The sequence below is a fragment of the Radiomyces spectabilis genome (assembly GCF_025331425.1).
Source record: "Radiomyces spectabilis strain NRRL 2753 chromosome Unknown BYT42scaffold_12, whole genome shotgun sequence".
NCBI classification, from domain to species: Eukaryota; Fungi; Mucoromycota; class Mucoromycetes; order Mucorales; family Radiomycetaceae; genus Radiomyces; species Radiomyces spectabilis.
Window position 1 is genome coordinate 128,264 of NW_026251937.1, and position 13,541 is coordinate 141,804.

At 43.8% G+C, this 13,541-nt stretch overlaps 3 protein-coding genes across 3 annotated transcripts; all 3 read left to right on the plus strand.

Annotated features, from left to right (window-relative positions):
• The first annotated feature begins 802 nt into the window (after nucleotides 1-802).
• BYT42DRAFT_581988 (uncharacterized protein) lies at nucleotides 803-3,309 on the plus strand. The gene is made up of 2 exons (XM_051569647.1): nucleotides 803-2,426; nucleotides 2,691-3,309. The coding sequence occupies exons 1-2, from the start codon at nucleotides 1,150-1,152 to the stop codon at nucleotides 2,941-2,943; spliced, it is 1,530 nt and encodes a 509-aa protein (XP_051419936.1). The 5' UTR covers nucleotides 803-1,149; the 3' UTR covers nucleotides 2,944-3,309.
• Nucleotides 3,310-5,237: 1,928 nt separating this feature from the next.
• Nucleotides 5,238-8,095, plus strand: BYT42DRAFT_502441 (uncharacterized protein; the record flags this gene model as incomplete). The annotated part of the gene is made up of 10 exons (XM_051564831.1): nucleotides 5,238-5,348; nucleotides 5,440-5,521; nucleotides 5,604-5,949; nucleotides 6,016-6,280; nucleotides 6,357-6,503; nucleotides 6,575-6,673; nucleotides 6,746-7,075; nucleotides 7,156-7,293; nucleotides 7,371-7,860; nucleotides 7,941-8,095. 10 exons carry the CDS (start codon nucleotides 5,238-5,240, stop codon nucleotides 8,093-8,095), a joined length of 2,163 nt encoding a protein of 720 aa, XP_051419937.1.
• A 1,980-nt stretch (nucleotides 8,096-10,075) lies between these two features.
• BYT42DRAFT_548639 (rab-GTPase-TBC domain-containing protein) lies at nucleotides 10,076-13,541 on the plus strand (the record flags this gene model as incomplete). Its single annotated transcript, XM_051566024.1, has 4 exons — nucleotides 10,076-10,489; nucleotides 10,617-11,222; nucleotides 11,295-11,329; nucleotides 11,393-13,541. 4 exons carry the CDS (start codon nucleotides 10,076-10,078, stop codon nucleotides 13,539-13,541), a joined length of 3,204 nt encoding a protein of 1,067 aa, XP_051419938.1.

Below are 13,541 nucleotides of genomic sequence, written 5' to 3' on the forward strand. Positions count from 1 at the left end.
GAATTCGGATAAAGTATAACATCATCTGCTGATTTTTTAGTTTTTTTTAGTGGAAGTTTTTGTCGGGAACAGAAAAACCTAAGACAGCGGCAATTTCACACTTATTCACGATCCCATGGTTGATTCCTTCTCATTTTGGGACCCTATCAACTGTCGAACGAATGCAATCCAGGTATTGATTCGTACCAAGGCATCGGTCAGTAGTGATCTTGTATGTTTTGTCGATGCACCCAAAATGAGATCGAACGGATCCTTATTTTTCTTTATGACAAATAAGAAACGGATCAAACTATTTTTAGTGCGTTATCTAAGCAGCGAATCCCAGTTTATAATCATGGAACAAGAAACACCTTGTTGCATGGCTATTGATTCGCAAGGGCTTTTTATCTATTTTTTTTTGTGCCTCAGTGAATGGCTTACGGGCTCAGCAAGGGGTCAAACACAGGGGACAAGGTAGGATAGAGCGAAAAAAAAAATATGTGTAACCGTAAGAGGTCATTTGTTCGAAACAAGAAGAAGCAGAAGAAGATCGAATAAACCAAGAAGCCATAACATGGCGATTTTGCAGATCGGTTTACACTTGGCCAAAGAACCTCTTGCGCCGTAGAACGCCCAAAAGATCAATCGATCCCCAAAAAACAAAAGCGGAGAGCGTAGGGCGAGATTGTGGCGGGAACACAGATTCTTTTCCGTCCAAGTGGGTTTTCCCACTTCTTTTTTGGGATTGCTTCTGAACTTTGATCTGATGAAAAACAAGACTATGACGTCTTTATTCACATACAGTTCATCGATAGCATTTTCGGTTGTCTTTGATTTTCGTTGCTAAGTAATCTCTGGGATTTAATCCTCCATTTATTTTTTTTCTATTTTTCGATCCGGGTGAGTGTTTGCTATATAAATTATTGAGTCCGCCCGGCCACGTATTACCTGACTTTTTTTCTCTCACTTTCTCTTTTCCACTTGGCCGTTCACCTGTGTGTGTGTGATTGTGTGTGCTATCTCTCTTACTTTTTTCCTCTCTGCCTTTTTTTTTTCTTTCTTCCTTCTCTTTCTCTCCTCCTTCCCCTATTTTTTTTACTCTTTCCGCTACTACTATTTTTATATTCCTTTGCGGATTTCCTGACTCATAGATAAAAAAAAAGAATAACCATGACGACACTCAGCGCCACTTCCGTCGTGCCTTCATATACTTTCGATCACCCTCATCATCATGATAAAGTGGATCAACCCATTTTATTGACGGAATACATGGATCAAGCCAGTAGTGTATCTGATTTAGACAATCATCCAACCCGTACGAGTTTCCGACGAACTAGACAGTCATCGATGATATCATTTCCAGAATTACTACAAGACAGTGACGAAGACGATGATGATTCGCTCACTTCGCCCACGTCGGCATTGGATCAATATTTTGGCGTACGACATCGAGAATCCCGAATTCGGTACGACACAGACTTGCCTGTGCCCACCAGCTCGCACCATCGACGTCGCCACAGCGATCTTTGTAAAAGCCATCGACGCGTAGCTGCGCCATCGGTGATGATGATGCGATCCAGTTTCAGCGGAGTCCCATCGTCCGCCCATTCGGCGACGACCCCTTTGCCCATCTTTGCTGGGGCCAATGTCACTCACACCATCAAATCTGCGTCCGATTCAACTCCGTGCATGCCTCGCCGAAAAAGCGTGCCACATCGATCTCCTTCGGCGATCCAGGACGCTATCCAGGCTACAGCGGTCGACAAAAGTGTGGTGTTTCAACTCGATATGCATTCCCATCTTCCGGCTGTACCATCCACTGGATCGAGCACCACCACCGCCACCACGACTTGTCCCGACTGTGGAGCGTCTACTTCTCAATGCGGCATGACATGCACTTCTAAAGTCATCTGTGGTGAATCTTTGCTTGCTGCACTGCGCAAACGCGTCGCTCTTGCTCGAAGTCAACAACAGCAGCATCAACAACCGTCCCCCGTGTCGGGCCGCAAACGGGCCCGATCCGCTACCCAGATCGAGATACCTCACATCAAAGTCAAGCACAGTTCCGCTGGTTCGGGTAGAAAAGTGCATGATTGGTTCCACGAATCTTCCGTGGAAGAGGAGGATGAAGAAGACGATGAGGATGAAGACATGGATGAAGATGAGGACGATGCCATGCATCCCGAAATTCATCGAAAGACGCATGTTCCCAAATCGGCCCTCACTTCCGCTTCATCCTTGCTGCAACAACCCCGTCGAAAATCCGTCACAGTTCGACGCAGTTCTAACTCGGGTCGTCCATCGCGTGTGAAAGGTCCTTGTCAAGCTTGTCAAGAAGCCTCTGATGGGTGTATGCGAAAAGCGTTCGACTGGCCATTCCCATCGACCCAAGTATTTAACGATAAAGGCAAACCGTTTGTTTACCTTTGTAACAAGTGTGGTCTTCGGTAAGCTTTTTTTTCACCTTATTTGTTATGGGGCACTTTTTGGGGGGAAGGGTGTTTTTGTGTCTTTTTTTGTCTCCTCGTTTTCTCTATTTCACTGTTCAATCTTGCTACCCTGCTCCTCCCCACCTCCTTGTTGTTCTTTCGCCCAGGGAAACCCGAAAAAAGAAATGTGTAAAAACGGCGACAACAACCCCTGAACCGTGACGCTTACTTTGATTCTTTTTGCTAACCGCCCTTTTTTCTTCTTTTCTTCCTTTTCGGTAGTTACAACAAGAGTGGCGGATGTGTTTGTCGTACTTGCCGTTGGGTGTTCTGCAAAGAGGAGAAGCGTAAGGCAATGCAACATATCAATCAAATGAGACGCAATCGACCGGATGGACGTGTGGATCCAAATGAAGATATTGAAAACTTTGTATGCACACCGAAATATTGGACATGTGGTCGACCATGGAAAGTAGGTTGGGTGCTTAACAGTAACGAAGACGATGAAACCGAATCCATGACAGAATCTGCCTAAAATTCCTTTTTTTTTCCCCTGGAACTATTTTGACGAACTTGTTCAATTTCTTTGTGTCATTTTCATCACTCTGTTTCCATCATGGTTCCGGGTTTCCCGATCTCGGTCCTTTTTTTTCCTTTCATTCTGTTTCCTCCTCCGCCCCTCACTCTTTTTGATCATCCTGTTTTCTCCTTCGTCCTTTTATGACAACCTTTTTTCCTCGCCCTAATTTGTTTGTCGGATATCTTTTCTCTCTATTTTGTTTGTTTATAACTGTACATACGCTGCTTTTTTTTTGATCCAAGAAAAAATCAAAAAGGAAAAAGAAAGAAAGACAAAAAGCGAAAAGCGAAAAGAGTAAACCACCGGTGACCACCTACAATACTTTTGCTTTGGAATTCGTGAATGATTTGAAATCCTTAACCATGTGTGAGTAAGGATAGGAAAATGTGCGAGGGACATACATCGTTTGATCTGGGGAGCTGTTGAGAAAAGAGTATCGGCTGATGTTTACATTTGCCGCATTGGGATGACGGTTCACCGCACTCATGTCACAAACCAGTCATCTCAATCTATCCCGAATTGAGCTGCATTACCTTGCTGTTGTACGATCTATTCTTTTTCAATCATCCCCAGTTACTTGCGATGAAGATATCCTTGGATCAAGCTTGCCGCTTCTGTCTTCTTAGTCCTATGTGAGACCATTGCAAGGGGCAAGTCGATCTTATCTGATCATCTGACTGACTTTTTTTTTCTTTTCTTTTTTTGACCTGTAATACTTCACGGACTTTTTCTCATCCTTTTAATACCAAATATCCCCTGTATTTTGTCTGATCCAAGTCAACTTGGTTTGGATCAGAGACCATCAGTGCAGCTGAACAATTATTAACCGGAATGAAAATCTTGAAAAAAAAAAATTAGCGATTTTGTAAATCACATGATCTACACTAAGTTATCAAGACCTGTTAAACCTTTTTTTTATCTTTCAACCATGCCTCGCTGCCCACTTTCACAATAATGGGCGAAACAATCAGCAGCAAGATGCCGTTTGCGCCAGTTGTGGTTAAACAGAGTATCGTCGTCTTCCGAATAAAAATGTGAGTAGAGCTCTTTTTGAAGAAAAGGGGTTGATGATACGACCGGCGTTCTTCTGTAGCATCATTCAATTTGGTTTTTTTTTGTCAGTTATACTGTATATGTCCTTTTCGTTCTCTTCATTTTATGATGATCGAGAGGTCGGTGTTCATCTTTTTTTTTTCCGGTACACCATTTGGTTCAAAGGCAAGTCCAATTTCTTTTCCTTTGCTATTATGTAATGAACGTATACTAATTCAAATTTTTTCAATGTCATATAATCCAAGTCATGTCAAGCGATCAATGGCTATTGCAAACTCAAATAACAAAGATAAAATATCTTGACGACAATTTGAATCAATCAAAGAGCTTACTAACTCATTTTTTTAAATACCCAACATTCCCACACATCATTCTAGATCTATCATAACCTTGGGCGGGACGGGACTGAGGGGATCAATAAGTGCTTCTGCACACATGTTTGGAAAATCATGACTGTACGGTATGCCAGAGTATTGACATTAATATACCAAAGTTCCATCAAGAGTCTCGCCCAGGTTATGCCGTATTGCGTTAGGCTTTTTGTCTGACGAATGTCGCTCAAGGGAAGAGTGCGGCATCCAGTAGCAGGTGGCATCCATTGCACAGCGGGTGTACGGCTTGTTAATCGGAATGAAATACCTTGTTATCGCATGAAATATATGCCATTTTTTTATTTTGACTGTACCGTTTTCGCCCCATTTATACCATGCAATTTCGTGATTCACTTATAGATTTCTATATGACGACGCTGAAGTTTCAATAAAATTATAACCATAGTGATTCTCTCATAACTTAACAATGCCATTCATTAGCAATAGCTTGACCGACTGGAGTGAAGCATGCATAATGGTGCACCCAATTCTGATAAAAAAAAGCGAACCGTATGAAATGGCATAAAGAAGGTTCACCAAGAATAGCAGATGGAATGGTGTGCGTGTGAGCGTGTGAGAGTGCGATAGCGTGAGTGTGTGTCAGCTCTTACAACGATGACCAAGGATGATTGAAACACAAAAAAATTACTGCGGTTCTCAATTTTTTTTTTTTTTTTACTAGGTGAGGAGTGACTCAAGTTGAGGTGGCTTTGGGGACAAAAAAATTTCGGGATTTGGAAAACTTGGGTGATCGTCTCTTGTTTCCCTTTTAAAAAGAAAAAAAGAACAACCATGTCTGCGCCTGTGGAAGAGAAACTTGCCAATATGAATATCGACGCACAAGAAAAAGCGCCTCAAGCTGCCAAGCCTGAGAAGAAGGAAAAGAAGCCCAAGAAGCCAAAGGCCACTGGCACTGAAAGCGAGTATCCTTTGGAGGTATGCACACGTTCACATAACTCTCTCTCATTTCAAGCGCGTGCTGCCTGTCCGTCATACTCATTTTACCCTTCTTTGCACCATGACATAGGTCACTCCTGCTCCCGAATACTTGGCTCATCGTATTGAAATGTTTGAGCGCCTCAAGAAACAAGTTGACGAGGAAATCAAGAGTAAGTCTTTCAATCACACTTCTCTCGTTGCCATGAAAGTTACCCAGTCACCAGACCCTGACAATTTTTCTGTCATTGACAGATAAACCGCGTGAACCCATCACTATCACTTTGCCTGACGGCTCCGTCAAGGAAGGTACTTCCTGGGAGACCTCTCCCATGACCATTGCTCTCGGCATCGCCAAATCCTTGGCTGAACGCATGGTCATTGCCAAGGTTGACGGCGAACTCTGGGATTTGGAACGTCCTCTCGAAGCTTCCTGCAAGTTGGAATTGTTGGATTTTGAACATGACGAAGGCAAAAAGGTCTTTTGGCACTCGAGTGCTCACATGCTCGGTGAAGCTTGTGAAAGACACTACGGTTGTCATTTGTGTATCGGACCCCCACTTGAAGATGGCTTCTATTATGAAATGGGTCTCAAGGATCGGTATGTAGATCTAGTGGTAGCATTGATCCCATGTTGCTCATGACTAACGAATCATTTTATTTGCAGTGCTGTGTCGCAGCAGGACTATGCTTCTCTTGAGAAGCTGGTGGGTATGATTGGCAAGGAGAAGCAGCCTTTTGAGCGTCTGGTCTTGTCCAAGGAAAACTTGTTGGAAATGTTCAAGCATAACCCCTACAAGGTCCACATCATCAATGATAAAATTCCTGATGGCACCGCCACCACCGTCTACCGTTGCGGTCCCTTGATCGATTTGTGCCGTGGTCCTCACGTTCCTCACACTGGTCGTGTCAAGGCTTTCGCTGTCACCAAGGTAGGCCTATTTCGTAGTCACACCACCTACCATCTGGATTCCGCTGTTGCTAACGGTGTCTTTGATATTACAATAGAATTCCGCTTCTTACTTCTTGGGTGATGCCAAGAACGATTCGCTTCAGCGTCTCTACGGTATCTCCTTCCCCGACAAGAAGCAAATGACTGAATACAAGAAATTCATTGAAGAGGCCGCCAAGCGTGACCATCGTAAGATTGGCAAGGTAAAAAATCTTGTGTCTAGTCATCCACTATCGTTGCTTTTCTTCCGTTACTCATCTGGAGAATCATCTAGGAACAAGAGCTCTTCTTCTTCCATGAATTGTCTCCTGGTTCCGCATTCATGCTTCCCCACGGTGCTCGTATCTACAATGCTTTGATGGATCTTATCAAGGTAAGAAAATCATACACCATTACTTTGCAAGTAGATTGTATTAATCTTGATTGGTTCTGACGTGTGGAAAAGGGCGAGTATGGTCATCGCGGTTTTACCGAAGTTATTACCCCCAACATGTACAACTTGAAGCTTTGGAATCAATCCGGCCACGCCGCCAAGTACAAGGAAAACATGTTCTGTCTCGAAGTCGATAAGGAAGAATTTGGCTTGAAGCCTATGAACTGCCCCGGTCACTGTCTTATGTTCGGACACAAGGAACGCAGTTACCGTGAGTTGCCTATCCGTCTTGCCGATTTTGGTGTCCTCCACCGTAACGAATTCTCTGGTGCTTTGTCCGGTTTGACTCGTGTTCGTCGTTTCCAGCAGGACGATGCTCACATCTTCTGTCGTGAGGATCAGGTACGTTATAATTCAGCTAAAGGTGGAAGTCTTTCGAGAGGAAAAAGTTTTTTATGAGTTTATTTTTGTCTCATATACAGATCGAGGACGAAATGACCAACTGTTTCGACTTCTTGAACCACATCTATGGTATCTTTGGTTTTGATTTCCACTTGAAACTGTCGACTCGTCCTGAAAACTTCCTTGGTGAAATTTCCGTTTGGGACAAGGCCGAAAAGGTAGAGTGAAAGGATCCGCTACGTGAAGGCAGACTTTTTTCTAGATGTAGCATTGACCCGGGATGAATGATTTTTAGAAATTGCAAGATGCTTTGGAGAAGTTTGCTCAGAAGCAAGGTATCACCTGGGAAATCAACCCTGGTGATGGTGCTTTCTACGGTCCCAAGATCGATATTGTTATCTCGGACGCTTTACGTCGCAAGCATCAGTGCGCTACTATCCAGCTTGATTTCCAGTTACCTCAACGTTTCGACTTGGAGTACCGTTCCGGTGATGCCAACACTGATCAGACTTTCCAACGCCCTGTCATTATTCATCGTGCTATTCTCGGATCCGTTGAACGTATGATGGGTATTTTGATTGAACATTTCGCCGGTAAATTCCCCTTCTGGTTGTCTCCAAGACAGGTGTGCGTCATTCCCGTCGCTGCTGCTTTCTTTGATTATGCCAAGGAAATTACCGACAAACTGGTGAAGCTTAACGTCTATGCCGACGCTGATCTCTCTGATAATACCCTCAACAAGAAGATCAGAAATGCTGAGCTGGCTCAATACAACTTCATCTTTGGTAAGTGTAGAGGAATTTGAACTCTTGTTTTCGTTGGTTTGTCAGTCAGGAAATTTTAACGGTCTCGCGCTTCATATTAGTTGTTGGTGGTGAAGAAGCAAGCACCCGATCCGTCAATGTGCGTAACCGTGACGACGTCGGTACCAAGGCCAAGGGTCAGACCGTTCCCTTGGATGACGTTATTGAAGGCTGCTTACGCTTAAAGAACACCAAGAGCTTGGAAAATCGATTTTAAGGAATAGCCCACTTGCGGTGCCCTTCATGCAGTGTCAGATGTTGTTAAAATAGTGTCTATAGGGTGATTGTATGATTATGATTTCAATAGAATTACGAGACGTTTTGTTGTAATTTGTGAGGCTTGCCTCTTGACGCGTCTTTGATTTATTTGTTGTGTTCTCTCAATCACCACATGATTATGATCTTGTAAGTAGCAGCGATCAAAAACATCAGCAATATTCTTATATGCTCGGTACATGAAGCAATTGTGTGTTGACAATGTGCCCGCAATGTATGAGAAAATAGAAGAATGCATTCGATCATGGAAAACTGAAAGAATATCTTAGCCCAGCTGGATTAAAACGGCGTTTCCCGTCACGAGATAGGCAGAACATCTTATCAAAGTGATCAGTTATATATTGCACCTTATTTTACTGCGATGATACCATCATGCATGAAAAATGTCATTGATACGCCTATTGTCCTGTCAAATTCTCAGATGCATCAAATTGCCTATACCGTAATATTTAGATGCCAAAGCAAGGAGACAGCAACGCCGCGGCACTGTCAAAAATCGGCCATTGCATGAGTTGAAAGTAAACCCAAACAACTAACGTGATATGACACACGGGCGCAGTGACCCAAGTAATTTGGCGTCACTATCCATATGGTCACCATTGAGATGGATGATAGCATTGTAATAACACATAAGCCCAACATTCAGGTTATCACATTAAGCGCCTTGTTTACCTTTTTAAAAAAGGAGCATTGAATATTATTGCAACGCAAAACAAGAGACCCGGCATATCATCCACTCTCCTTTTAATCTCGTTCATAACGCGAGCACTTTTAAGTGTCGAAAACCATCTTGGGAGTCGTGGCATGTATAGGATGACACCCGCATTTGGATTCCATATCATGACTAAACATCATTGAGAGAGAAAGAGAGGCAGCTCTTCGAAAAAAAGAATGGAGAAGGGAACTCATGCAGGGGTTAAGGGTACAGGATAAAAGAAGAATTCCACCGAAGAGAGAAAGGAGGGCAGGGAAGTTTCGAGTAAAAAAGAAGGGAGAGGAATGCAACTCAAAGAATAGAGAAAGAAAAGGGACCCCTAACCCCAGTGCGCGCGTATTGCGAGCATGAGGTTTCGGTTTTTTTTTCTAACATCCTTTTATCGGGATACGCATAATGGAAGCTGCATGTGAGCATTTGGGATTTCACCAAACAAGGAAGATCATCTCTTCATTATCAGTTATCTGTCGTCATGGAGAGACACGTTGGTGTTTGTGTTTATTCTTTCGGGTAACTTGGTTTCTAAAGGAACGATGGAAGCGGGCAATTTGCATGATACACAAACCTTAAATAAGCGTATCTTTGGATACAGACGTTTGACAACCGGAAAAAGTAAAACAAGAATTCTTTGGTCCCTGGATGGATCCTCGGGCATTAGGGAGTGAACGAGAAAAAAAATGATACAGAATAATGCAATTGTCAGTTCTCGTTTCAGCAGTAATTTAGTAAAAAATGCGAATAGGAATCGATGAACGCTCCTCAAGTCTTTTTGTTTGCGCCAACTCCTTTCTTTTTTCAGTCTTTTGTCTTCTAATCATTTTTTTTTTCTCTGCTCTGTTCTCCTTGTTGTTGACCCTTAACTTTCTGTTTCTTTTCCCTTACTGCAGACACTTTGAAACTTTTTTTTCTTCTTTTTTGGCTGCTGATTTTTTTTGTCTCTAGGATCAAAACGTTAGTTCAGCTCGTGTCAGGTCCATGTGGAAAATGTAACACGGACGTTGCACCAAACTAAATAATAAAGACCCATCATTTGTGGATCACCTATCACTCTTTTTCCTTTTTCCTTCTCTTGCTTTTGTCTGATTTCTTCCTTTTGATATTTTCTTTGGCTTCTCAGGAACAGGAAAGAAAATAAGGAAAAAGCCACATCTTTTTCTTGCTACATTAAATTTAATACCTCTATTAATTGTAACGAAAAAAAAAATCATGGCAGCGACAACAACGAATGCCTTATTGACGACTACGATGCCACTGAAATTGGCACCAGAGGTATTGGACCGTTTACGACAGCTACAAGATGCCGATCGTCCAGTGTCAGTGGATGAGATTCTGATGGCCGCGAATCTCGATCATCTTGCGCAACCTACGGCTTCCAAATCCGCGGACATGCGACAACATATTCCTCCTCCACCACAACAACAACCACGCATGGAAAAGTCATATTCTACTACCATGAGTTTGGCCGAACGACGACGTGTGCCTGTCTCGCCTGAGAAACTTCAATTGTTCTCAGCCTTGCAACACCCCAAGCACAATCGCAAAGATTCCATGGATAGTACTCAAAGTTTCCAGGATAGGGTTAAACGGTTGGAAGAAGAGAATGCTAAATTACCACCTCAGGTAAAGTAAACCCTACTTTATTCATATATGATCCCCTGCTGTTTCTTTTTTATTTTGGGTTTTTATCCTTCCCCTTTTTTTTCCGTGAAAAAAAAAAAGAGAAACAATATCCTGATGATGCGATTAGGACTCCGAAGCATATCTTGTTGCTCGTTTGGAACGGCAAAACGCGCTTTTGAACGCCGATCCTAAATCGGTGTGCATAGAATCGAACCGGTTGAAGGCGGAGTTTACGACGATCCGTAACCTGGTGACCGACAACACGTTTTCGCCTAACATTGATCACGAGCAATCCATTCACGCCCTGATTGCCAAAAGTCCTCTTTTGGAAGAAATGCAGCCAGATGAGACCGATGTCGATTGGGAATTCTGGCAATATCTCGTGGAGGACTTTCCTACCGCGGCCGCCAAATTGCCTCACCTTGTCTCGGCCAAGTTGCGACATGGCGGTATCCCTCATCGATTGCGAAGTGTTATCTGGCAATCCATGTCCCAATCCGCTTCCATGAACTTGGAAGCCATTTACAATAACTTGAAAAACGAAAAATCGCCCTACGATCGTGTTATCAAACGTGATCTCTCTCGCACCTTCCCCAATGTCGATATGTTCAAAGCCGACGGCGGTGAAGGACAGCAAGCCATGGGACGACTCCTGAAAGCTTACAGTGTCTACGATTCTCAGGTCGGATACTGTCAAGGTCTTGCCTTTCTTGTTGGTCCTCTTTTAATGACTGTAAGTGGGAAGGAATGATAGAAGACAAAAGAAAACAATGACCAAACATATTAACCACGTGCGTGATGGCAGATGCCTGAGAAACAAGCTTTTTGCGTCTTTGTCAGGTATGTAGTAACTATGCAATACTATTTCAAGATAATGTGAGATTAAATTGCGTGGCGCTATAGATTGATGGAGACATACGACATGCGCACCATGTTTACGCTCAATATGGAAGGGTTACATCTTCGGTTGCATCAATTCCAGTCATTATTGGCTCAATTCTGTCCGCGATTGGATGCCCATTTGAAGAACTACAACATCCATCCTGCCATGTACGCTTCTCAATGGTACCTGACGCTCTTTGCTTACACCTTTCCCATCTCACTGGTGCTGAGAATTTACGATCTTGTTTTCGCTGAAGGCGCAGTGGAAACCATTACCCGTGTCGCCATTGCCGTTATGCGGAAGAATGAAGAAAAACTTTTGATAATCCAAGATTTTGAGCAGCTCATGATGTACCTCAGCTCACGTAAACTATACGATGTCTACAATGCGAATCCCGAAGCCGTTATCAGTGATACCATGAGTTTGAGCGCGACCATCACCAAAGAAAAGATGGACAGTATTGCTACTACTCATCAGAAAGAATTGGAAGAGGAAAAATCGACCACGCATCAAGTCATTGCTGTACGTTTGGGCCTGAAGAAGCGCGATTCTTGGTTCCCATCGTGGAACAGCCAAGGCACCGCAGCTACGAAATCCCCCTCGGTTGAAAAGTCATGCGTCTCTTCATCCGTTCCTACTACACCTACATCACCGACTCCTTCTATGGCGACCCATCCTCAGATTAACACCGTGCCGATGCTGCATCAACAAATTGAAGATCTTGTTACTGCTCTTTCCCAGCTACAGAAGGATCATTCGCAACTGAACGAGGACTTGATGAGCATGAAAATGCGAGAGATGGATCATGAAACGGAGTACGCCAAATTGATCAAGAAGAACTCCCAATTGGAAAGGCGACTGAAGAAGTACAAGATCAAGTTGGCATCTTCCCAAGTGTCTTCTCCCACTTTGGCATCGCCATTAAGCGGATCATCGACGAACCGTTCCGACGAATCGGAGGATTCCACGCGATTAGCCGCTTTGGAGCAAGAAGATGAATTCCGAGCTTTTGTTGAATCACTTTCCATGACTGGTGATTTTGGACAACTAATTGCTGGAGCACTCACTAGCCAACGAAACTCGCTTCAAGGCACGCCTCAGTCTCAGTCTCAGCCTGAACCAATACCAGTACAGCATTTGTTTTGGCCCGAAAGTGAAGGTGAAGAAGAATTTGGCGCTGTAGCCGAAGGAGAGGACAAGGAGGTAACTGCCAATGCTGCAACCCAAACTTCCGAAACCTCCATCACCATGAAAAATGCACCTATCAGCGGCCAGGCTCAGGAAGAGTTACCCAATGGCACATCCATGCATGACGTGACCTCGGAGCTCGTATCGTACAAATTGGCCAACTTTGAAATGGGACAAAAATACGAGCAGTTATGCCACACTTACGAAGCGACATTGCAGCAATTGAAGCAAGCACAGGAAGGACAGAACGACCTGGTATCAAAGATTATGGATTTGCAACATGAAATTGAAATGCATCAAGCTGAGAAGGAGGGTATTCTCGATGAACGCGAAAAAGTGCAACAAGAAAACGACGATCTCAACGAGAAAATCATGGCCAGCAAGAAAACGTGTGCCGATTTGCAGATGGAGAAGCTGGCTTTGATCAGTGAAGTGGAAGGATTGGAGAAGCGAGTGCGAGAATTAGAGACGGAAAAGCAAGAATATCTCATGCCTCGTGGTTCGTTTACCGAGGAAGTGTTTGCCGCACATCGTACGTTATTCGGCCCCAAACCAGAAATGAACCGTCGCCACACATTGCAACTAGGCACCACCACCCGTTCTGAATATGAAAACAAGTATATTGAGAGCGATTTACGATGCCGTGAATTGGAGAAATTACTGGCGGAAGCCAAAGTGAAACTGGTGGAATACGAAGCCAGTAGTATGACGACAAGTCCACGAAGCTCTTTGCAACAACAACGACGTGCTTCCTCTTATCAACACAAGCGAGCTTCCTCTATCCTTGCTGTGACCAATGAACAGCGACGATCGACGGATAGTATGATGTCGACCAACAGCAGCAGCTTCGGTACCGTCTCGAAACGCTCAAGTATGTATTCTCGTGTTTGGACCGCATTTAGCACTCCTGCTTCCAGTGTAGCCATGAAAAGTCCTACGCGCGAACTCTACGACGAACCCCATCAAGCCGCCGCCATCTAG